The sequence below is a fragment of the Myxine glutinosa genome, chromosome 8 (genome assembly GCF_964187855.1).
Source record: "Myxine glutinosa chromosome 8, kmMyxGlut1.1, whole genome shotgun sequence".
Taxonomy (NCBI): Eukaryota; Metazoa; Chordata; class Myxini; order Myxiniformes; family Myxinidae; genus Myxine; species Myxine glutinosa.
In genome coordinates, this window is record NC_136268.1 from 61,110,029 (window position 1) to 61,132,245 (window position 22,217).

The 22,217-nt window shown below is 40.7% G+C and overlaps 1 protein-coding gene across 1 annotated transcript in view; it reads left to right on the forward strand.

Moving 5' to 3' along the window:
• Positions 1-22,217, forward strand: part of LOC137418077 (polycystin-2-like protein 1) — a 133,701-nt gene that overhangs the window by 56,702 nt on the left and 54,782 nt on the right. Inside the window, 2 exon segments of the mRNA XM_078783327.1 lie at positions 18,447-18,571; positions 21,887-22,137. Of these exon segments, the coding sequence (XP_078639453.1) occupies positions 18,447-18,571; positions 21,887-22,137 (376 nt within the window).

A 22,217-nucleotide genomic window follows, 5' to 3' on the forward strand; every position in this document is an offset into this window, starting at 1 on the left:
ATCATGAAACATTTACATTTTGTAGTCCATTGTATAATTTAAATAAACATAAATGCAAATTTCGCATGTGGAAAAAGTAAGTACACCCTCAGCTCTTATAGGTGGTATTGCCCCCTTTGGCAGAAACAACCTCAAGAAGGCGTTTCTTATAACTGTCTACCAGTCTCTGACATCGACTGGGAGAAATTTTCCCACTCCTCCATGCAGAATTCTTTCATTCCAGAACCATCCATTTCTTTCTTTTCAGCCATTCCTTGGTGGATTTACTGGTATGTTTAGGGTCATTGTCATGTTGCAAGGTCCACCTTCGGTTGAGCTTCAACTTTCCGATAGATGGCCTCACATTATCCACAAGCACCCTCTGGTACAATGAAGAATTCATAGTGGATTCTATGATGGTGAGTTGCCCAGGCCCTGATGCAGCAAGGCTGCCCCAAACCATAATATTTCCACCACCATGCTTTACAGTTGGTATCACGTTCTTGTGGTCAAATGCTGTCTTTCGTTTTCGCCAAACATGTGTTCTGGTACTGTGGCCAAATAGCTCTACCTTTGACTCATCTGTCCAGAGCACATTGTTCCAGAAGTGCTGGTCTTTGCCTAGGTGTTCATTGGCAAACTTTTGTCTTGCCCTGATGTTCTTTCTGGACAGCAAAGGTTTCCTCCTGGCACACTTCCCATGCAGATCAAATTTGTGCAGCCTCTTTCTAATGGTAGACTCGTGCACTTTGACATCAACAGTGGCAAGAGCTACCTGTAGGTCCCATGATGACATTCTGGGGGTTCTTAGAGACTTGTTTCAGCATCTTGCGGTCTGCTCTCGGGCTGAACTTGCTGGGGCGGCCTGGCCTGAACAAGTTGGCAGTTGTTTGGAATCTTCTCCACTTGTAGATGATCTTCCGGACAGTCGAATGATTGATTTCAAATTGTTTGGAGATCTTTTTAAATCCCTTCCCAGACTCGTAGGCATCTATAACCTTCTTTCTGAAGGCCTCAGAGAGGTCTTTTGATCTAGGCATGGTGATGCCGCACACTTCAACAAAAAAGAGCAAACCAAACTAAATGTCTGAGGTTTAAATAAGACAGGTTCCTCCAAGATACTCTCTAACGATGTTCTTATCATTTGCACCTGAGCTGGTGCACCTGATTCTAATTTTAGGTATTTGAAGTAGTGATAAATTTAGGGGTGTACTTACTTTTTCCACATGCGAAATTTGCATTTATGTTTATTTAAACAAGTACAAAAAGTTTTAATTAAAACAAAAGCCGCGTCGATGTTACACAATGCCTAGATGCAGCTGTGCCTATAACGTCGATGTTATAGGCACAGGACAATCCTATTGATTCGATTACTTGATGTTATTTTTGTGCAAAGTGAAAATATATATCGGCAATTTCCCGTGTGTGGCGACGAATTTTTAATATATCTCGGCATTTTCCCGTCTGTTATTTCAGGCGGTGTATGACTGACCATGCCGCGATTTAAAATATATATATCTCGGCAATTTGCCGTGTGTGGCGACACGTGAACGAAGCTATGCTCCTCTCTCCACATTATTGTGACGACGTATAAATTAAATATTTCATCGTGACGATTGTCATCAAATGGACGAATTTTTAATATATCTCGGCATTTTTCCGTCTGTTATTTCAGGCGGTGTATGACTGACCATGCCGCAATTTAAAAAAAATATATCTCGGCAATTTCCCGTATGTGGCGACACGTGAACGAAGCTATGCTCCTCTCTCCACATTATTGTGACGACGTATAAATTAAATATTTCATCATGACGATTGTCATCAAATGGACGAATTTTTAATATATCTCGGCATTTTCCCGTCTGTTATTTCGGGCGGTGTATGACTGACCATGCCGCGATTTAAACAAAATATATATATCTCGGCATTTTCCCGTCTGTTATTTCGGGCGGTGTATGACTGACCATGCCGCGATTTAAAATATATATATTTCAATGGACTTGAAGTTACAGGCCTTTGAGAATTCATTTCGTTCTATAAAGGGCAACTTTCATCGGATTTTCTTCACGTTTTTTTTCAACCGAGTATAAAACTATGTTAGCGACTGTGAAAAATGAAATGATATATCTAATTTGATTTGAAAGAAAACTGTGTGAGAGAGCAAGACACCACGGGCCTACAAAACAGGCCTCAAAGCTATGCGAGTTAATAAAATGGTGGATATTTGTTTATATGAAGCCTCTCCCACAATGGGTGAAGCTATGGTTCCCAGAATGGGTGGAGCTTTGAGGTTTTGTCTTCTCTGCAAGAACAAGAACAAGAAGAAGAACAACAACAGCAGAGGGCACTCTATGAGCAGCATCTGCGACGTGGCTAATTATACAATGGATTACAAATGTAAATGTTTCATGATATTTGTTATATTATATCACCTTTATCTATCAATATTGTTGAAATGAAGATCAAATAGCTGAATGTTGAAATATGTTGAAAAAGTCAAAACTTTACATGGGGTGTACTTACTTTATCACGTGACTGTATATTCGACCTCATGGCTTGGTTTTCGTTCTGATATGCATTGTCAGCTGTGAGACCTCATAGAGACAGGTGTGTGACTTTAAAAATTCTAGATTATCCGGATCGGAATCTGGATCTTCACCAAAATGGAATATATTCTTCCTCGTCACACAAACAACCTGTCCACGAAGTTTCGTTTGAATCTGTCCATAGCTTTTTGAGACATCCTGCTATATATCGGTTTTAGTCCTATCTCTCAGTAATAAAGATTGACTTTAAAAATTATAGATTATCCGGATCGGAATCTGCACTTCACCAAAATGGAATAGATTCGTCCTCATCATACAAGCAACCTGTCCACGAAGTTTCGATTGAATCTGTCCATAGCTTTTTGAGATCTCCTGCTAAATATCGGTTTTAGGTCCTATCTCTCAGTGATGAAGAATGACTTTAAAAATTCTAGATTATCCGGATCGGAATCTGGATCTTCACCATAATGGAAAAGATTCGTCCTCGTCACACAAGCAACCTGTCCACGAAGTTTCGATTGAATCTGTCCATAGCTTTTTGAGATCTCCTGCTATATATCGGTTTTAGGTCCTTTCTCTCAGTGATGAAGAATGACTTTAAAATTCTAGATTATCTGGATCGGAATCTGGATCTTCACCATAATGGAAAAGATTCGTCCTCATCACACAAGCAACCTGTCCACGAAGTTTCGATTGAATCTGTCCATAGCTTTTTTGAGATCTCCTGCTTTATATCGGTTTTCGGTCCTATCTCTCAGTGATGAAGAATGACTTTTAAAATTATAGATTATCCGGATCGGAATGTGGATCTTCACCAAAATGGAATAGATTTGTCCTCATCACACAAGCAACCTGTCAACGAAGTTTCGATTGAATCTGTCAATAGTTTTTTGAGATCTCCTGCTATATATCGGTTTTAGTCCTATCTCACAGTGATGAAGAATGACTTAAAAAATTCTAGATTATCTGGATCGGAATATGGATCTTCACAAAAATGGAATAGATTCGTCCAGGTAACACACCCAACCTCTCCACCAACCTTCGTCAGAATCCTTCAGTGGTGGAGGTAAATATTGCCCGATTCATTAGATGTAAAGAAAGAAAAAGAAGCTTGAAAAGACATTTGCAATATTATGATATCAATATTTTGTTATCGTTCCTTCAACAGCAATCTATCCTCAGAAGGATGATAAATGAAATTGTGAAATACAAATTGCACCAAGGGAGCAAACAAAAACCGGGTCGCCTCTTTCAGTCCGTGTTTGCGTCACAGCGGAATGCTTGCGTACGAGAACTGAACGCGTTTAAAGAGAAAGGAGCCCATTGCCAGTGCAAACAAGAGGCATGTAAGACCACGCGAGAACATGCTTTGTGGTGGTGTAACAAATATATGTTTGACAGATTGAATGTCCGCAGCTGTGGAAGGAGATAACTGGCGGTTCCAATTACGCGAACACTCTTAATTGTGCATCCATAACGTGCAACAACGAGGAGAGATATCTCTTCGGAGGGTTTTATTTTTAAACTCTACATTTTGATTCCGAAATGTGTTCGGGTCACAGTGAAAGGACTCTTTAAAGTCTTTGAATGCATCTCTAAGGACACACCACTGTTTGAACGTGATAACACCACCGCAAGCTATCCTGAGATTGCGTGCTTTTGTCTATTGAATGGCCTCTTTCAGTATTTTCAAATGTCTGTTGCTGTAGTTGTTTTGTGGTTGTGGGCACGATCAACATTCTTGGATTAAATGTAAGGAAGAGCTTGCTTAAAAATCATGTCCAACTTCAGTGTGATTTGATTAGCAAGGCGAAAAGGAAAGTTTGACACAGGAGGATGCCGTTGGACACTTATTTCTGTCACTATGCAATTGGCATTTGTTCCCTTGGTCATTACCGTGAAAATGGGGGGAATAGGGACAGCCATAAAAATCCTATTTATTCCTATCTAACCCATATATGGGGTTAATGGGGACTATAAGTTGCTTTTTTTAAAAACAAGAGAACACTTTCAACCCAAATATCAACAAATCAGTATGGTTATCAATTTTCAGCGAAAAAAGTTTCCGAACCTTTTTTCAGTTTGTGTCCCTATTCACCTTGCTGTCCCTATTCACCCCATTTTACGGTACCTCCGCCACCAAAGGTGGATGGAGGTTATGTTTTCACCCCTGTCTCTTTGTCCGTTTGTTTGTCCGTTTGTCTGTGAACCAATATCTAAAAAGGTTGTGCACGGATTCGGACGAAATTTGGCAGAGATGTAGCGGATGTGACAAGGACGAAATGATTAGATTTTGGTGAAGATCCGGATTCGGATCCGGTTACTAGAATTTTTTAAAAGTGATTCTTCACCATTGGGATATAGGGCCAGAAACGATACATTGCAGGATTTTTTTTTTGTTTTGTATACTGAATCGAGGCTCGTGAAAGAGCTAACATTTATTTCACAAACAAATCAACCAGACAAACAAAATATACAAAAAGAAGGAGCGGAAGACAAGATGGGGAGAGAAGGGGAAGCACACAACCACAACATTTGAGAGCAGGGAGAAGTGTGGGAGGGAGAGGGCTTGGGGGCAGGAGGCGTGGGAAGTGGGGGGGGGGGGGGTGGGATGGGAGAAGTATAAAACACAAGGGGACCGAAATTAGCGGGGGTAGAAAAGATCAAGGTTTTGGATGGGGGAGGATAAGAGATGGTGGTGAACAGCTGTTTTAAAGACCTGGAGGGTGGAGTGGGATTGAAGAGAGTGAGGGAGTTTGTTCCAGAGGCGGGAGAAAAGAGGAATGAAGGAGTGAAGGTGAGCAGAGAGTCTTGATTTTGGCAGTTTAACCATAAGAGGGTTGCAGGCAGATCTTGTGCGACCTGTAGGAATATTTGGGGGACAGAGCCCAGAGAGGGCTGGGGGGGCAACGCCAGAGAGGAGTCGGTAGAAGACGGAAAGACCACCAACCTGCCTGCGGTGAGTGAGTGAAAGGCCCTTGGAGTTAGCTTCATCGCGGGAGATTCCAATGATTCTGAACGCTTTGGTTTCAACAGCGTGAAGACGGGCTAGGTGTGAGGCAGGAGCACCAGACCAGAGGGGAGAGCAGTATTCCATAGAGCTGCGGATGAAAGCCTTGTATGTGGTGAGGAGCTCAGGTGTGCCAAGGAAGGATATCTCAAAACGTTATGGATGGATTTGGACGAAACTTGTTGGACCGGTTGTGTGTGACAAGGACGATTCGATTCGATTTTTGTGAAGATCCGGATCCAGATCCAGCTAGTATAATTTTTTAAGTGATTCTTCACCATTGAGTGATATGGCCAACCAGGTGAAGGTATACTCTCTACTGTGTGCCGTTCTAGTTTATTCCTATTTCTTTCGTATTACTACTCTTACTACTTTAACGGTCACAATTATTCACACTTTATTATGGGGTCGGCCGGGCCCAAGACTTTGGCCCAAGTCTTTCACGACCGACTGGCTAGGCCTAACATTTGACTGAAGGTGGCAGGAATATGCAATTTTGTCACGTTGTCAGAGATACCTCGCTTACTCTTCATGAAAACACCACGAGGTACTTGGCGTGCACCTACCAATGCTAGCAGACAGGATACGCAGCTTAACGCTCATCCAAGGGACGACACTTTGTGATGCATCACCCCGCCTGAAAAGCACCAATCCGATAGTTTATAGTCGGGTCGAGAATCGAACCCCAAGCGAAACAGCTCAACGAAAAATACACAACCTTTGTACCATGACGTATGACTCCTTGCCATTAATTTAAACAACTTGTACACAATCGTTTACATGCGGTACTTGCATTTTTTGGCTCCTACCTCATCTAATGTAACTTACATGCATCCAACTTTAGAATGAACTTACATGTCCCATTTTTATCTTGGAGAAGGAATTTTATTAAGTCAGCAACACTCACCAACGTGCTCTTCTTGAATAATAGCATGACATTTAATATAATTGCAGAACAGCTATCGGTATTCTCTTCCTCGTATCGAGAATGACGAAATCCAAGATGCTCTGGCACCGGATACCAACGCCCCTGAATGGAAATTTTACTTGTATTGCATTTACACTGGGAAAAAAAAATCCAGGGCTATACAGTTGAGAGGTAACTACACTTCCATGGAGTTACCCTGTTGTATCCCATAGTCTACAATATCTCTTTTTCAAATACAAAATGTGTTTCACGCTGTATAACTTCAAGTTCTCATGTGATTAGGCAAAAATAAATTGATTAGTCATGTAGACTGCTCAAAATTTTTTTAACTTGTGGGACATGTGCTTTAACCTTCATTTGTAGCTTAGTTAAAACATGTATTATTTGTACTAGCAGAGCACCCGTGGTACGGGCGATCTTGTTCTGAACATGCAATGTACGGCCTGCTGACGCATTCTGCACCTTTATTTGGGTGGTGCAGGTTGGATGCGTGAAAATGACAAATTGATTTGATTGTGGTGAAAATCTGGAACCGGAATCAGATCTGAGAATTTTTTAAGTCATTCTTCACCATTGAGAGATCGGGCCAAAACTGATATATAAAACGAGATCTCAAAAAGCTATGGACAGATTCAATCGAAACTTCGTTGACAGGTTGCTTGTGTGACGAGGACGAATCTATTCCATTTTGGTGAAGATCCAGATTCCGATCCGGATAATCTAGAATTTTTAAAGTCATTCTTCATCACTGAGAGATAGGACCTAAAACCGATATATAGCAGGAGATCTCAAAAAGCCATGGACAGATTCAATCGAAACTTCGTTGACAGGTTGCTTGTGTGATGAGGACGAAACTATTCCATTTTGGTAAAGATCCAGATTCCGATCCGGATAATCTAGAATTTTTAAAGTCATTCTTCATTACTGAGAGATAGGACTAAGACCGATATGTAGCAGGATATCTCAAAAAGCTATGGACAGATTCAATCGAAACTTCGTTGACAGGTTGTTTGTGTGATGAGGACGAAACTATTCCATTTTGGTAAAGATCCAGATTCCGATCCGGATAATCTAGAATTTTTAAAGTCATTCTTCATCACTGAGAGATCGGACCTAAAACCGATATATAGCAGGATATCTCAAAAAGCTACGGACAGATTCAATCAAAACTTCGTGGACAGGTTGCTTGTGTGATGAGGACGAAACTATTCCATTTTGGTAAAGATCCAGATTCCGATCCGGATAATCTAGAATTTTTAAAGTCATTCTTCATCACTGAGAGATCGGACCTAAAACCGATATATAGCAGGAGATCTCAAAAAAGCTATGGACAGATTCAATCGAAACTTCGTTGACAGGTTGTTTGTGTGACGAGGAAGAATCTATTCCATTTTGGTAAAGATCCAGTTTCCGATCCGGATCATCTAGAATTTTTAAAGTCGTTCTTCATCACTGAGAGATAGGACCTAAAAGGGATATATAGCAGGAGATCTCAAAAAGCTACGGACAGATTCAATCAAAACTTCGTGGACAGGTTGCTTGTGTGATGAGGAAGAATCTATTTCATTTTGGTGAAGATCCAGATTCCGGATAGAATAATTTTTTTGAAGTGATTCTTCACCATTGATTGATATCTCAAATATCTCAAAATGTTGGCGACGGTTTCTGACGAAACTTGATGGATTGGATGAGTTGGTTAGGTGACATAGTAAGGGCATTTTATGAGATATTTCACAAATCTGTTAACTAAATTGTTACCAAAAAATTTCTTCACCAATATGTTTGTAAAGGTGTGTAATAACATGTGTTAAAATGTTGAAGTTCAACTCCCGCGGGAAACCCAGAAAAAAAGCTGTTGAATTCGGGTACCGAAAAATTATTTTCGAGAATTTTTTTTTTTTTTCATCGGCCCTTAAGTAACTTATGAGGGGTCAAATAAGGGTTTTTCATGATTCTGAGTTGATTGTTAACATTTATATTTCACCACAGACACTCCTTTGTGGAAAAATAATTTCTAAATATATCTAATTTTCTACTTTGCAGGACATGGAGTCTAGCAATATGGATGAAGACGTTACTCCACCTGTGCTCAATTGCTTCATCTGTGCACGCTCGGATACACCAGCTGAAAGGCTCATACAGGCATCTGGCACTTTGGCTGTCATCACTGATTGATCCTCAAGCGCAGCATCAACCGCAACCTCATCATTGATCTGTTCATCGGTTTCCTCCACAATGGTGTCAAGAGTGCCAGAAGTATCTGGAACATCATCTCCACTCCTACTATTAAGGAAGCAGTATTTGTAGTTTTGTGTCTCCGTGTACGACTCAGTGTATCCCAGCCGGTGGAACTTGTTGAGCATCCATTTTGACCCAAATCTATGATCAAGTTGTATGGCAAGCCCCATTTGGTGTGGCAATACTCCAGACCGAGGTCGACAGGCCTTAATAAAATTCTGCCCCCAAACAGAAACTCTTTCGTCTGTCTTGACAATCGGTCTCAAGAACATCTGAAGGCTTGCAGGAACAAGTGTCAGCTGACTATCGATGTCAGTCATACTGTGTGTGGTGGGGTATGACTTTGGACCTAAATCAATCAAGGCAATATCATTGGATATGAACTTGAGTGCCGTCTTTATGATCTGAGTCTTCTCATCTCCATGGTCAAGATTAGCATGATGCGCTCGCAGAATATTGTCGGTGCCATCTTTGAGACAGAGTACATCTGCCCTTCTTTCCTGTGTTGTGAAATACAAGGTGTCTTCGTATTTCTCTAGAAGTTTTATCTTTAGCCAATGCTTTGAATAAGAAAGGCTCTTCTCTGGTGACTGATCAAACTCCTGCAGCTTTTCATGGACTTGGTCCATGTTCATTACCCCATGCTCTAATTCTGAGTCTAACCATTCGCAGAATTCAATAAAAACTGCCTCTCGCTCCTCATCAATACTCCTCTGTCCTCTCTTCCTTTTTCCTTCCTCATCAGTCTTGGACAAACTGTCACCTCTCGCAAACATAAGTTTGCATCGCAAATGGTACAGTGTTTCTTCTGCTACCAAGTCGTTGATCCCTTCCAGGCGTCCAGTGACTTCAGTGCCCCAGTCATCCCCGCGACTCCGTGCTGTCTTCAGCAAGCTTGCCTTCAGTGTATCTGCAGTCAAATTATCTGGCACTCTGTATTTCTTTCTAGCTTGTGCTGGATTATTTTTGTAGAGCTGGGCTGGTTGGTTGCAAAGAATGCATACATCCTTATACAGGAGGTCAACTGACTGTGATCTTCTAGAACTGCAGCCAGTTGATGAACTGAACTCACAAGTAGTGCGTCTTCTCTTCAACTTTGATGACTCTTTCTCTGCCTTTGATGCTTGAGCTGACTTCTTGGTGGTTGCAACAAAGTTGTTGTACAGATCATTTTTACACTTCTGGTGGTACCTCAGTTTTCCTTCCTTTTGAGCCTCCTTCATACGTTCCACAACAGTAACATTTTCGACAGTTTCTGCTTGTTTCAATAAAGTTGAGTATCCCTTTGGAGTTGCCTGTATGAGCCTTTCAGCTGGTGTATCCGAGCGTGCACAGATGAAGCAATTGAGCACAGGTGGAGTAACGTCTTCATCCATATTGCTAGACTCCATGTCCTGCAAAGTAGAAAATGAGATATATTTAGAAATTATTTTTCCACAAAGGAGTGTCTGTGGTGAAATATAAATGTTAACAATCAACTCAGAATCATGAAAAACCCTTATTTGACCCCTCATAAGTTACTTAAGGGCCGATTTAAAAAAATAAAAATTCTCGAAAATAATTTTTCGGTACCCGAATTCAACAGCTTTTTTTTCTGGGTTTCCCACGGGAGTTGACCTTCAACATTTTAACACATGTTATTACACACCTTTACAAACATATTGGTGAAGAAATTTTTTGGTAACAATTTAGTTAACAGATTTTCATATGTTTCCCTTACTAACAAGGACAATGCCGATTAGATTTTGGTTGAGGTACGAATCCAGATCCGGCCTATCAATGTGATATAAAACGTAAACTGTTCAGCCAGGTGGAGGTGTGCTCCCTATGGAGTGCCGTTCTAGTTGTTAGAGTCTGCTCCGTTCAAACCCCGGCCGAGTCATGTCAATGGTTTTCAAAATGTACGTGCTGCTTCCTCGCATGATGCTCAGCATTTAAAAGGATAAGTGCACGGACAATCCCCATAGGTTGGCATGCTTGGGGATGAGGAGGTTCCTCCTTAGGAAATGCTCACCTGAGTGCGGTGAGAAAGACCCGAGAAATGACGCATTCCCCCATACTCAGTGGCTGTATTTGTCTCGTCGAGCAGTCTTGTGTTGTCTCATGCATTCATCTGTATGTCCATGTGTGTATGTGGCAACACCACTATGAGCCTTAGATCCTGTTAAGCAGTTAGATCCATCGTGTGGCACACCGTTTTTGTCGAGGATTTTTGGTCAGCTATCCATTATGTTTTTACCTGCTTGAGGAAATTAGGTTTTCTTTCAGAAAATAAAGTTAGCAGGATGGTCATGTTCAAATATGCTTGCATGTTGAGCTGAAGTTTCACTTCCTCACTAATACAGGGTCATTTTTGGTCTGCAACCATCCACAGCTGGTCCAGGAGGATCCATAAGTAATTCGTTCACCTTTAACTTGGGTGATCAGATTCAGATCATATCTGCTGCTTCAAATTGTCTCCACTTTCTAAAATCGATGTGATTATCAAATATCCATGACTCACTTTTTATTTTTTGGGGAAACGATGTGTTCCTGGTTTGATTTCAGCACTGATACTCTGTTAAAGTCCATTTAAATTCTTCTAAAAATACACACTGAACAGGAGAAAGACATGTGATACACAATTATGAGATATTCCTGTACGCCTACAGTATACCTGACCATGTGTATCCCCCACAGAACCACATTTTGAGTAAATTGCGTGTTTATCAATTGTATTTTAGCGATACATTTGACCTCATGGCTGATGTTTACGCTAAACAAAACAGAACAACTGCTTTTGTTTAATCAACATCAGCTAAGACCAAGATGTATCATTCACGATGTTCCAAATCATAAATGCACAGTTCACCTTTTTTTTTAAACGTTACAATCTTGATACTCATATGTTTCTATCTCACAAGTACAGCATATGTTTCTTGTTTAGATAGGTTCAGCTTAGTCCCTATCTCATTGGAACAGCTGACCATTTGAGCAGCAATCACTGATTGAACATTGTTGTTCCCAAAGGGAGACAAGCATTGTCTTTATTCATTATTATGTATGAATGGTGTAAGCAATTACCACTATAAAGGTCGTGTGACAAAAATATGGGCACAACACCATACTGCTTTGGGAGTACGTACACACATGACATTAAGCCACAATGCCTTTCCAACTTTGTGTTTATGTTTGTAGCCTCTATTCCTACTTTGCCATTTTGGATCATGTATCTAATATATGAAGCTCTTTCTAACCACTGACTCACTCACTCACTCATTCACTGACCTACTCACTGATATAAATGCTTCATACCTTATAGGGTAGATAGGGTAGAAAGCTGAAATTTCACATACAGCTGCAAATCAAAGCCAATATCCCACAAAAAAAATCACAAAACAGTTGTAAATAACAGCCGGTCTTGGGTATCTTGGGTATCCGACTATCTATTTCGCACACTAAATCGAGCCAATGGATGAAATGAGACGAAACAGGCAGGGTGGAAAATCATTTACCAAAAGAGAAGAGGCACGTATTCACAAAGCACATTATTCAATCATGAAGCATGTATGTACAGGCATTTTTTTGTGGGATTTTGCCCGCCACAAAGCCTACAAGGCCACTCGAGGTGGGGGCTACGCAAAGGAAAGAAAAAAGCAGAACAACCAGCCCCTTGCACTGAAACAAGACAAATGTAGAAAGTTGTCTCTTCACAGAACAAAAAGGACTGGGAGGGGTTAACTCGTTTGTTTCTAGACAACAGTGCCTCTACCCCTACTTTTGGTAGACTGCCGATCAGGGTTAACGACCTCAACCCACCCGGGTTTGGGATCAGAGTTGTCCTTCTCCTAGGCAGATTTCCGGCCAAGGCTAAGGAGTTCCACCTATCCGGAGCAAGCCTGGTTTTAAGGTGCCAGACACCTGCCTTTCACACCTCCGCATTTAGTTAAAAGCAGGGGTCCGCACGAGAAGCCATGGAGTAGGAGTTTGATTAGGAGAGGCTATCTGAGGCGCAGACTGTATGTTATATTTTAAGGATGAGGAGTTGCTCAGTTCTCCACCTCCATCCCGGTCATTCCTAACCCATTTGACCCCCAAACCAAATGAGAAGGCATATCAATAACAATCAAGGAAGGCATAGAAGAGCAGATCTTAACCCATAGCACTTGAGTTTATTGCACCACACCATACTGCTGTTGTTAGATAGGACCCCCTTCTACAGTCTTACTTATCTACCCACAGGACATTGTGTCATCAAAATCATTCCGGGGTAACGTAGAGAGGAAGTGAAGGGGATAAAGAGTTCGGGAAAGGCGTATTTTTGGCCTTTGACCCACCCCAGATGCATCGATGGACATGGGTCAGTCCTGAAATAGAAAAGCAATAAGGAAAAGAGGATGGTAAATAAAGCAGAATGGTGAGTGCAAGTGATAGCAGCGTGTGCAATGTCAGTTCTTAGAGGAAATGTATGAGGTGCAAGTGTAGACATCATTGAAATGGGTGATGGATCAAGAGGCCAATCATTGACAACTCCTTCAACTGTGATGCTCCTTGTGAGTCTAGGTGGACAACTTAGAGGTTCTTAGAGGACAGCAAGTGACAAAGAGTATACGTCAGTGGTGGAGCTATCTTCCTGTGCTAGGGAACCCGTGGCTCTCTCTTACTCTCGTGCCTCTGCCTGTGTCCATATCGTTGTCGTTGTGCTGCTTGTCGTTGTGCTGTCCACCAAGCGCTCTCTGGCGCAGCTCATCCTTGCTCCAGCGCAGTTCATCATGGCTCCAGCGCAGCTCATCTTGGCTCCAGTGCAGTTCATCCTGGCTCCAGGGCAGCTCGTCCTGGCTCGAGCACAATCGGCAATGGTGGTTGACTTATTTGTGGCATGAACAGGCAGGCAGATTGTCTTCAGATCCCCAGCTAGTTTCAACAGCGAAGATTGCTCTGGCATTTTGTCTTTTAAGCCACTTGAGGGAGCAAAGTTTGTAAGAGCTAGATTTTCTTGTAGTAGACGTCATGGCATACCAGCCAACACCCCTTTCAACATCAATCATTCCAAGGTCTGACTCTTCCTTTGAGCCCACTATTCCTCCTCCAATGGGTTTTCCCACCCAGCCAGCGGTCTTTCCTGCCTCGTGCTTTTGAAAAGTAAGGGCGAGGGTTGTTGCCTGTAATGTGGTTGTGTGTGATGCCATAGAAGAGAATTACTAAAGAAAGAAATGGAATTTGTAAAGAATAACCGGTTTGTACCCGATATGGACTCGATGAATGAATGATTAGATGGCAATTTGGGGAAGAGAAGGAACCGAATGGGATTATGGGATTCTGTAACAAGTGGAACGGCAATCTAGGTAAATTAGCCATGGTTATGAATAGAATGGATTGAAAGGAGTTCAAAATAAGAACAGTTGGAAAGTTTAATAGAATTTTAAAAAAAGACCGATCTAAAAACCACACAGCGTGTATGCCCTGTTTCCCTCTAGTCTAGACAATGGGTGGGGTCTATCTGGGCACACATACTAACGGTATAACTGACTGTAGGGAGTTCTACGTGTCATGGATGTTTGTTCCCCAGGGGTCGGTTTCATAACCGTCGCACTACTCCCCTTTCCCTATCAGACGAATCGCCGAGTCCGGCAGCAATGTGTGCACATAGTAGGTGTAGTTCCCTTTGGTACAATTTACCGATGGATCCCCGGAAGAGCGACATTTTAAAGCACCATTTACAGACACACGCATTTAACAGTCTACATTCAACTACTATATCCAAACACATATCCAGGTGTGCTTAAATACTTTAATTATTTACACTCCTCCCTGGTCCAGGACCTGAAATAAAAGTAATAATAAGTAAACGTCTTGGCACAACGACACACACATACGCATACGCATACACAAACATAAATACATACACACACACACACACACATATATATATATATATATATATATATATATATATATATATATATATATATATATATACACAGTGAAACCTTGACTTACGAGTTTAATTCGTTCTGTGACCGAGCTCGTAACTCAATTTGCTCGTTTCTCAAATTAAATTTCCCCATTAAAATGCATTGAAATGCTATTAATCCGTTCCAGCCCCCAAAAAACCACACCAATTTTTTTTGTTACGTGTTTTTAAATAAGAAAAATGTACTTTATAAATAACAAATAATGTATAAACAAGCACGACCTCATATATACTGTACATAATAAGCGGCGTTACGCGCGCTGCTTGTAAACAAGGAGGAAGCGGACAACGCGGTAATTTGTAAGAGTCTTTATTCAAGAGCTCACTGTAACACTGGCGCGCTCCGGGCTGCGCGCCCGGTGTATATCCTGAGGCTACGCCTACCCCTCGGCGTGGCCGCCGCCCACTTGGTGCGCGGAATGATGTCACCACGCCAGTGAGCTTCCGTGTCCGCCACAATGTAAATAAATAAACTGGTTTTATTAAGTGTATTTACCTTGAAGATCAGACGAAGATGCTGGCGGAGGTGGAGGAGATGACTTTTGCCTTTTTCGCCACACTTTCCTCGCTTTCACTTGCAGGGCGTTTCAATAAAAACCTGTCCAACGAGGTTTGTTTCTTCCTCCCTTTCAAAATGTTTCGATCGTACTGCTACGATCGTACTGCCTCGCCAAGTCGACAACACGCACACCTCGCTCATGTTTTTCGACGATTGCGTGTTTTATATCCAAGCACATCATCCTCTTCTTCTTCTCAGTACTGCCCTTGGCACTCAATTTCTTAGGACCCATGGTTAAAACTAAGAAATTTTCCAAAATAACCAACATGCGAAAACAAAGCAGCAGCGATATACGGCAGAGATGCTTGCACGGCAAGATAACCACGTGACCGGAACGCTCGTTGGGCCACCAAGTGGCGGGTGGCGTAAGCTCGTAACTCAGATCTCGGCTCGCATCTCAAAGCAAAAAACCGCCCGAGCGACGGCTCGTATCTCGGAAAACTCGTAAGTTGGTGCACTCGTAAGTCAAGGTTTCACTGTATATATATATATATATATATATATATGTATATATATATATATATGTATATATATATATATATATATATATATATATATATATATATATATATATGTATATATATATATATATATATATATATATATATATATATATATATATATATATATATATATATATATATATATATATATGCCTTCATTATCACAGATATTGTAATGGAGAATCTCCCTTCACAGGTGTCGCATTAATCTTTCAAAAATTTGGTACATATGTCATTTACTTCTCTAATTTAAATATTGTGAATGGCTGATGAGTGAGTGTACGTACAATTTTTTTTCCCTCTAAGTCTAACTTGTAGAAATAATTGCAAGATTATTTTGGACCGGTGATCTTTTGAAGAGTACATTTTCATATTTAGGGTAGGTGGGGGTAATATGGACCCCCTAAGCCAAAGTCCCAAAAAAGACTATACAAATAGATAAGGAATATTTCCAAATAATGGTTTATTTAGACAACCAGACAGACTACATCCCCATGCAGTTTGGGTTGAATAAAATCAAAGACATATGGTTGAGGGGACAAATAAAAATATGCCATCAGTGTCCATATTACAAACAACATGGGGAATATGGACCCCACCATTGGGGTAATATGGCCCGCGGGTCCATATTACCTCAATGTGTAAGTCCAGTTTCTTTTCGACAAATGTTCCCTGGGACAATTGTTACTTTCCGATTTTTCAGTGAACAACAACCTTAGCGACACTCGTCACAGACGAAAGCACCTATACCCTCATAGTCAGTTTCGTTTTCGTGGGCCCATTGCTTGCATTCACTACATTGGATCCTAGAAAATTCAGGTGGATCAACAAATAACTCATTGCAATATATGCAGTGGAAATTACTCATGCAGTTTTCATGTCCTTTTCTGTGTTGCTTAGCAGACTTGGTAACCTGCTTTCGAACTGGAGGACCGCGCTTTGTTCGTGGTCTGTTGCCTTTTTTCGCTTTCAAATTAGTTGGGGATATAGGATTCTGCTTCTCGCGTGTTGGCCCTTTCTTCAATGCCCTTCTCTCTTGTTCTTGATGTTCCACGATCAAACGTCTTTTATAAGGAGAGGATGTGATGATTTCGCTTTTTCGGGGCGAGTTAAATCTCTGACAGTGCATAGTCACGGTCGGATTTTTATACAGAATCAAGTGTACATGTTATCGGCTGTTAACAAACAGCCGATACTTGACGGCTACTTGGACCATGCCTCGGTTTGCTTAGTCACATATTTCTGTGCAGAAAAATTTATTTGATTCAAATTTTGACAGTGAACATGCTGTTTTGTGGACTTATTCTATTAGCTTCCTGTGTGGGGAATATGGACATCGACCGCGGGGAATATGGACATGGGTCCATATTAGACACTACCAAAGGGTCCATATTCCCCACACCATGCCTCTCGATCATGTCAGCATGCCCAGTACATATGGCCTGGGATGGAGTTTTCTACACACAGTGGTGCTGTAGACAGCTCTCACGTGTACTCAGCCAGGGACACCACTCATCAAACAAGCTAGTGACTACATGTACATACATCATACACAGTACTGCATGCTTATGAATTGTAAAATTTGAGATGAAAACTTTTGGAAGTTTGCACTTACCGTCATTAAAGAGTTTGAATCAACTGCAGTTGTTCAGTTGCTGGTCGGCCATACTTGTTTATCCCGTGATATGGAGACGAGGCTTGATGCAGTGCAGCATGGGAAATTTGTACTTGAAAAATAAAATAGCCAATTAATCTGCATTTGGCTTTCAATCTTTTTCTCCAGTACTTGTACTACAATGTCAGACAGAATGCCTGACCAATTTTCTCGCAGCTCAACAAAGAGATCCTGTATTAATGTATATTGGATAAAAACGAGTAAAGCTGCTGTAGAGCATCAACATACAAGGGGTCAAGTAAATAATTTCCCAAAATGACATCGAATTAGAGAACATGAAATTACAGCAATTGTTCATTTTCAAGGTATAAATGTTAAAATTTTGTCTGGAGAAAAATTTAGTTACATTTGTCCAAAGTTGATGTAGTCACATAACATTTTTGTTAACGCATGTTGTTAATTTATTTGCCACTGAAGTTTATCTCGACCATGATAGGTTTGTTAACGTTTCCAGTGGAAACGTTAACAAACCGCTCATGGTCGAGATAAAGTTGTATGGTCATCCTCTTGGTAGATTCATTATCATTTTTGTCATTATCAACAGAAACTTCATTACCACCAGCTTCCTACTATAGATGAAGTGAATTTATATAGTGTTAGGCATTTTAACCTTTCGACATCAATATCCATGATGTATTCTTCTTCTTTTATATGCAGCACGTGGCTGCGGTGGGTTGGAGTAGAAATTTGAAATTTTATCAGGCTCACGTACTCTTCTTGAAGGGGATTCTTTCACGTCCATTGACGATTGTTGTTAGATAGAATGCCAGTTTAACGTCCATCGCTGGGATGGAACGCACATTGATGCATCACACCCTTTTTGTGAAACACCAGGGTGACGGTTTATAGCTGGGACGAGATTCCAACCGAGGCTGGACGATTTAGAGGCATGTGCGCATACCTCTCGGTTTTCCTGCCAACCCCATCAATGATGTGACATTTTCAATATGATAAAACAACCAATGATTGTAATAGGTCATCGGTCAATTGAACCTTTATGCATGACGTTATGTCGGTAATCTGAACTACAATGTATTATTTTGTCCTTTGTGCAGTGACTTTTGGAATGATGAGTACAAACACATATTACTACACAAAGGTGATGATGGACATGTTCCTGCACTCACCTTCTTCAGGTCCAACCTTCAACACCATCACCAACATGCAAGAGTTTTGGAAGGTACATCTGTCTTGTCAGGGTTGTTCCATGCACTATAATTGGCATAAACTTTTATCTTGGTGTGTACATTTAAATACAAAGTGAAGGAAAAAAATTACTGCAAAAAAATTTAAGACTTATGGTCGCATTTCCTTCATGAGTGCAGTTGCTTTTGTCAGCTTCCCAAGGTCTTCTCCAAAATGATAGGATTAACTTGCCGGATCTGTCTTATTTAACCTTTAACTAACTATTATGTTTGTTCCCTGTACTGGGTAATCATATTGGCAATTTGTTCCAGTCATTCCTTATCAATACTGCTCCTATTAATTGTATCAATTCTGAGTATGTGTTTGTCTAGTTTGGCTAGGCTGTGTCCTCATGTGTCCAAACTTGCACATTCAATCGTCCTTCTCTCCTTCATTTCCACCCTCAAGCTCTTTCTACAGTGTCATGCAAAAGTATTCATCCCCTTCGAAAATTTTCACATTTTGATGCCACCTGAGCTTATTTCATGATGCTTTCAAATCAAACTTTATATATAGAGTCCTCGCAAACTACTCCAAAGTTATAAAGTTAAAAATGCAGATAAATTGTGAATACGTTAGATTAACAGAGAAAATCAGGTGATTCTCAGTTGCATACATATTCAAATCCTTTGCCTAATTAACCCTCAATTACTTCAGGAGGAAATTATTTGTTTGAAAGGTTACAAAATAAATGTAATAGGTTTCACCTGTATGTAATAAGTGGTTTAACTTAAAAAATAATCTCCCCCACTTATCTAAGGAGTTTTAAGGTTTAACTCACTTAGTCAAACAACAAGGCAATCATGAAGACCAAGGAGCTTTTCAAACAAGTCAGACATAAAGTGGTGGAGAAGCCTCATTCAGGAGAGGGTTATAAGAAGATTTCAAAGTCATTCATTATCCCTTTGAGTACGGTGAAATCCATCATTAAGAAATGGAAGACGTATCATACCACCCAGCCTCTACCCAGATTAGGTCGCCCATCCAAACTCAGCAACCGGGCAAGCAGGAAACTGGTTCAGGATGTCACTGTAAATCCAACAATTAAATCCAACAATATATCCGTAAGGCTCTGTGTACAAGATTCAGTGTTCATTAATCAAACATATCCCATTCCCTTCACAAATCCAGCCTATATGGTCAGATGGCAACAAATAATCCATTACTGAAAAAGATGCATCTAAAACCTCAAATGGAGTTTGTGAAAAAGCATCTTAATGACACTGCAGGCATGTGGAGAAAAGTTTTGTGGTCAGACAAGACAAAAATTGAACTTTTTGGTCTAAATTCAAAGCGTTACATGTGGTGCAAGCATAACACTGCACATCACCTAGTCAACACCCTCCCAACTGTCAAGCATGGTGGTGGCAGCATCATGGTATGGGGCTGCTTTTCATCAGCAGGGACTGTCAGGCTTGGCAGGAAAGAAGGGACAATGGACAGTGCAACGTACAGGAGAATCCTTGAAGAAAACCCGCTTGGATCGGCCATGAATCTGAAACTGGGTAGGAGGTTCACATTTTAGCAGGAAATGATCCGAAGCACAAAGCTAAAGCCACACTGGAATGGCTGAATAAGAAGGAAATACATGTTTTTGAGTGGCCCAGCCAAAGTCCTAACTCAAACGCAATTTAACATTTATGGTGAGACTTGGAGATTGCAGTCCATTGCCAATCCCCATCAAACTTAGCACAACTAGAGCATTTTTCACATGAAGAATGGGAAAATATTTCACCATCTCACTGTGCAAAGCTGGTAGAGTCGGAGAGACCTACTCAAAAAGACTCATAACGGTCATTGCTGCAAAAGGTGCTTCCATCAAGTACTGATCTAAGCAGCTGAATACTTTTGCCACCAGTGAATTTTGATTTGTACATGTTTTTTGCAGTATTCCTGACATGTAACCTCCTTGAACTATGACAGTATTTAGTTTGATCTCTTCAGTTACGAATAAAAAGATCACTTGGAGAAATTGTTTCTACATAATTCGTAATTCATCTAAATGTGGCATTATTGGTGGCGGGTGAATACTTTTACAGGCCACTGCATATCATATTTCTTACTTTTCTTAAATAAAAATAAAAAAAACGCAAAAGAAACCCTAAAAATCCTCTTTGTACTTTTTGCTTTGTTGAATACCAGAATATTTTTTTTGGCTTCCGGAGAAGGGGGTGCAGGCCGGGGGGGGGGGGGGGTCGGGGGTTGGGGCAAAAGAAAAGAAAGGATGGGGTGCTGGGTGAGATCAAAGAAAAGAGATCAGAAGGAACGAATAGATGAGCAATACAATAATATTATTAATAATAATAATATGAATTTTCTGACAAGGAACTTCAATGCAGGAGTAGGCTATTAGGCCATTGAAGCCTGCACAATGGTTGCCAACCTATCGTTGTTTGTCTTTGCTCTATTCTTTTTTAATGCAGGGTATCGAGGAAGAAAGCAGCATGTACCATGGGATTTTCAATATTTGGAATATGACTCAGCCAGGGTTCAAAGTGCTAACCTCCCAGACTCAGAGTAGATGATCTAACCATTAAGCCACCAAGTCTTATTGAACACAAGCAGGTTTTTATCTCACCACCAAAACCCCTTCTGCAATCACTTGCATTATTTCTCCTGCAAGGAAATAACACAAGTGGTTGCGGGAGAAAGGGAAGGCAAGACAAGAGAATGAAAGGTTCGCATGAGAATGAGTAAAGATGAGGAGAGGAAAACAAAAAAAGAGCAAGAAAAAAGCAAGATGGAAGAGGGATGACAGGGTTAGAGGTCATATACTCAGGATGAGTTTTACTTCTCATTAAAAATTTTAATTCACAAAAGTATGGAATAAAACATTTTCACCAAGTGAGTATAACTACGAACACTTTGTCGTTAATATTCTTATTGAACGTATTAGCTTTTTTATCATCATGAATATCATTCATTTCCTCTTGACGAAATGCCCCGCTGAGTACGGTGAGAAAAGCGGCGCCATTGTTATGATGTCGCTGGTACCCAGGGAATCCCGGGAAGTTAACAGAAGTGACAGCACTTCCCCAAAGCTCAGTGGCTTTAAGTGTTTGTCTCGTCAGTATGTGTGTGTGTGTCAGCCCTATTATGAGCATCAGCCCAAGCATTAAAAAAAAAATATTCGTTTCACTGTTGGTAAATTGTGTCTAAAAGTCTTGAATTACGTGATGTAGTTGGCATATATAATTTTAAAACTACAGAAATTTTCATTATATACAAAAGTAGGTAAAAATAATAAGGCAAAAGATAGAGAAGCCTTTTATGCATAAGTAAACTAATTTTTAGGGGGTTTATCTTACAGGTCCTGCAGGGTCCAATTGTGGATGGCCTGTACTGGGACAAGTGGTACAATGATGATCCTATTGATATCAATGGGTCATTCATCTACTATGAGAACCTGCTGTTGGGTGTGCCACGCATTCGACAGTTGAAAATCAAAAATGGGTCATGTACCGTGCCCAAAGACTTCCGCAAAGAGATTGACAGCTGCTATGGATTGTATACCTCAAGCATGGAGGACAAGCAGACATTTGGACCAGGTGTAGGCACGGCGTAAGTCCTCTGGGTGTGTCACGTTTGAAATTTAAGATTTTATATTTCCTTTTGCAAATCTCATAATTCTTTATGCCTTG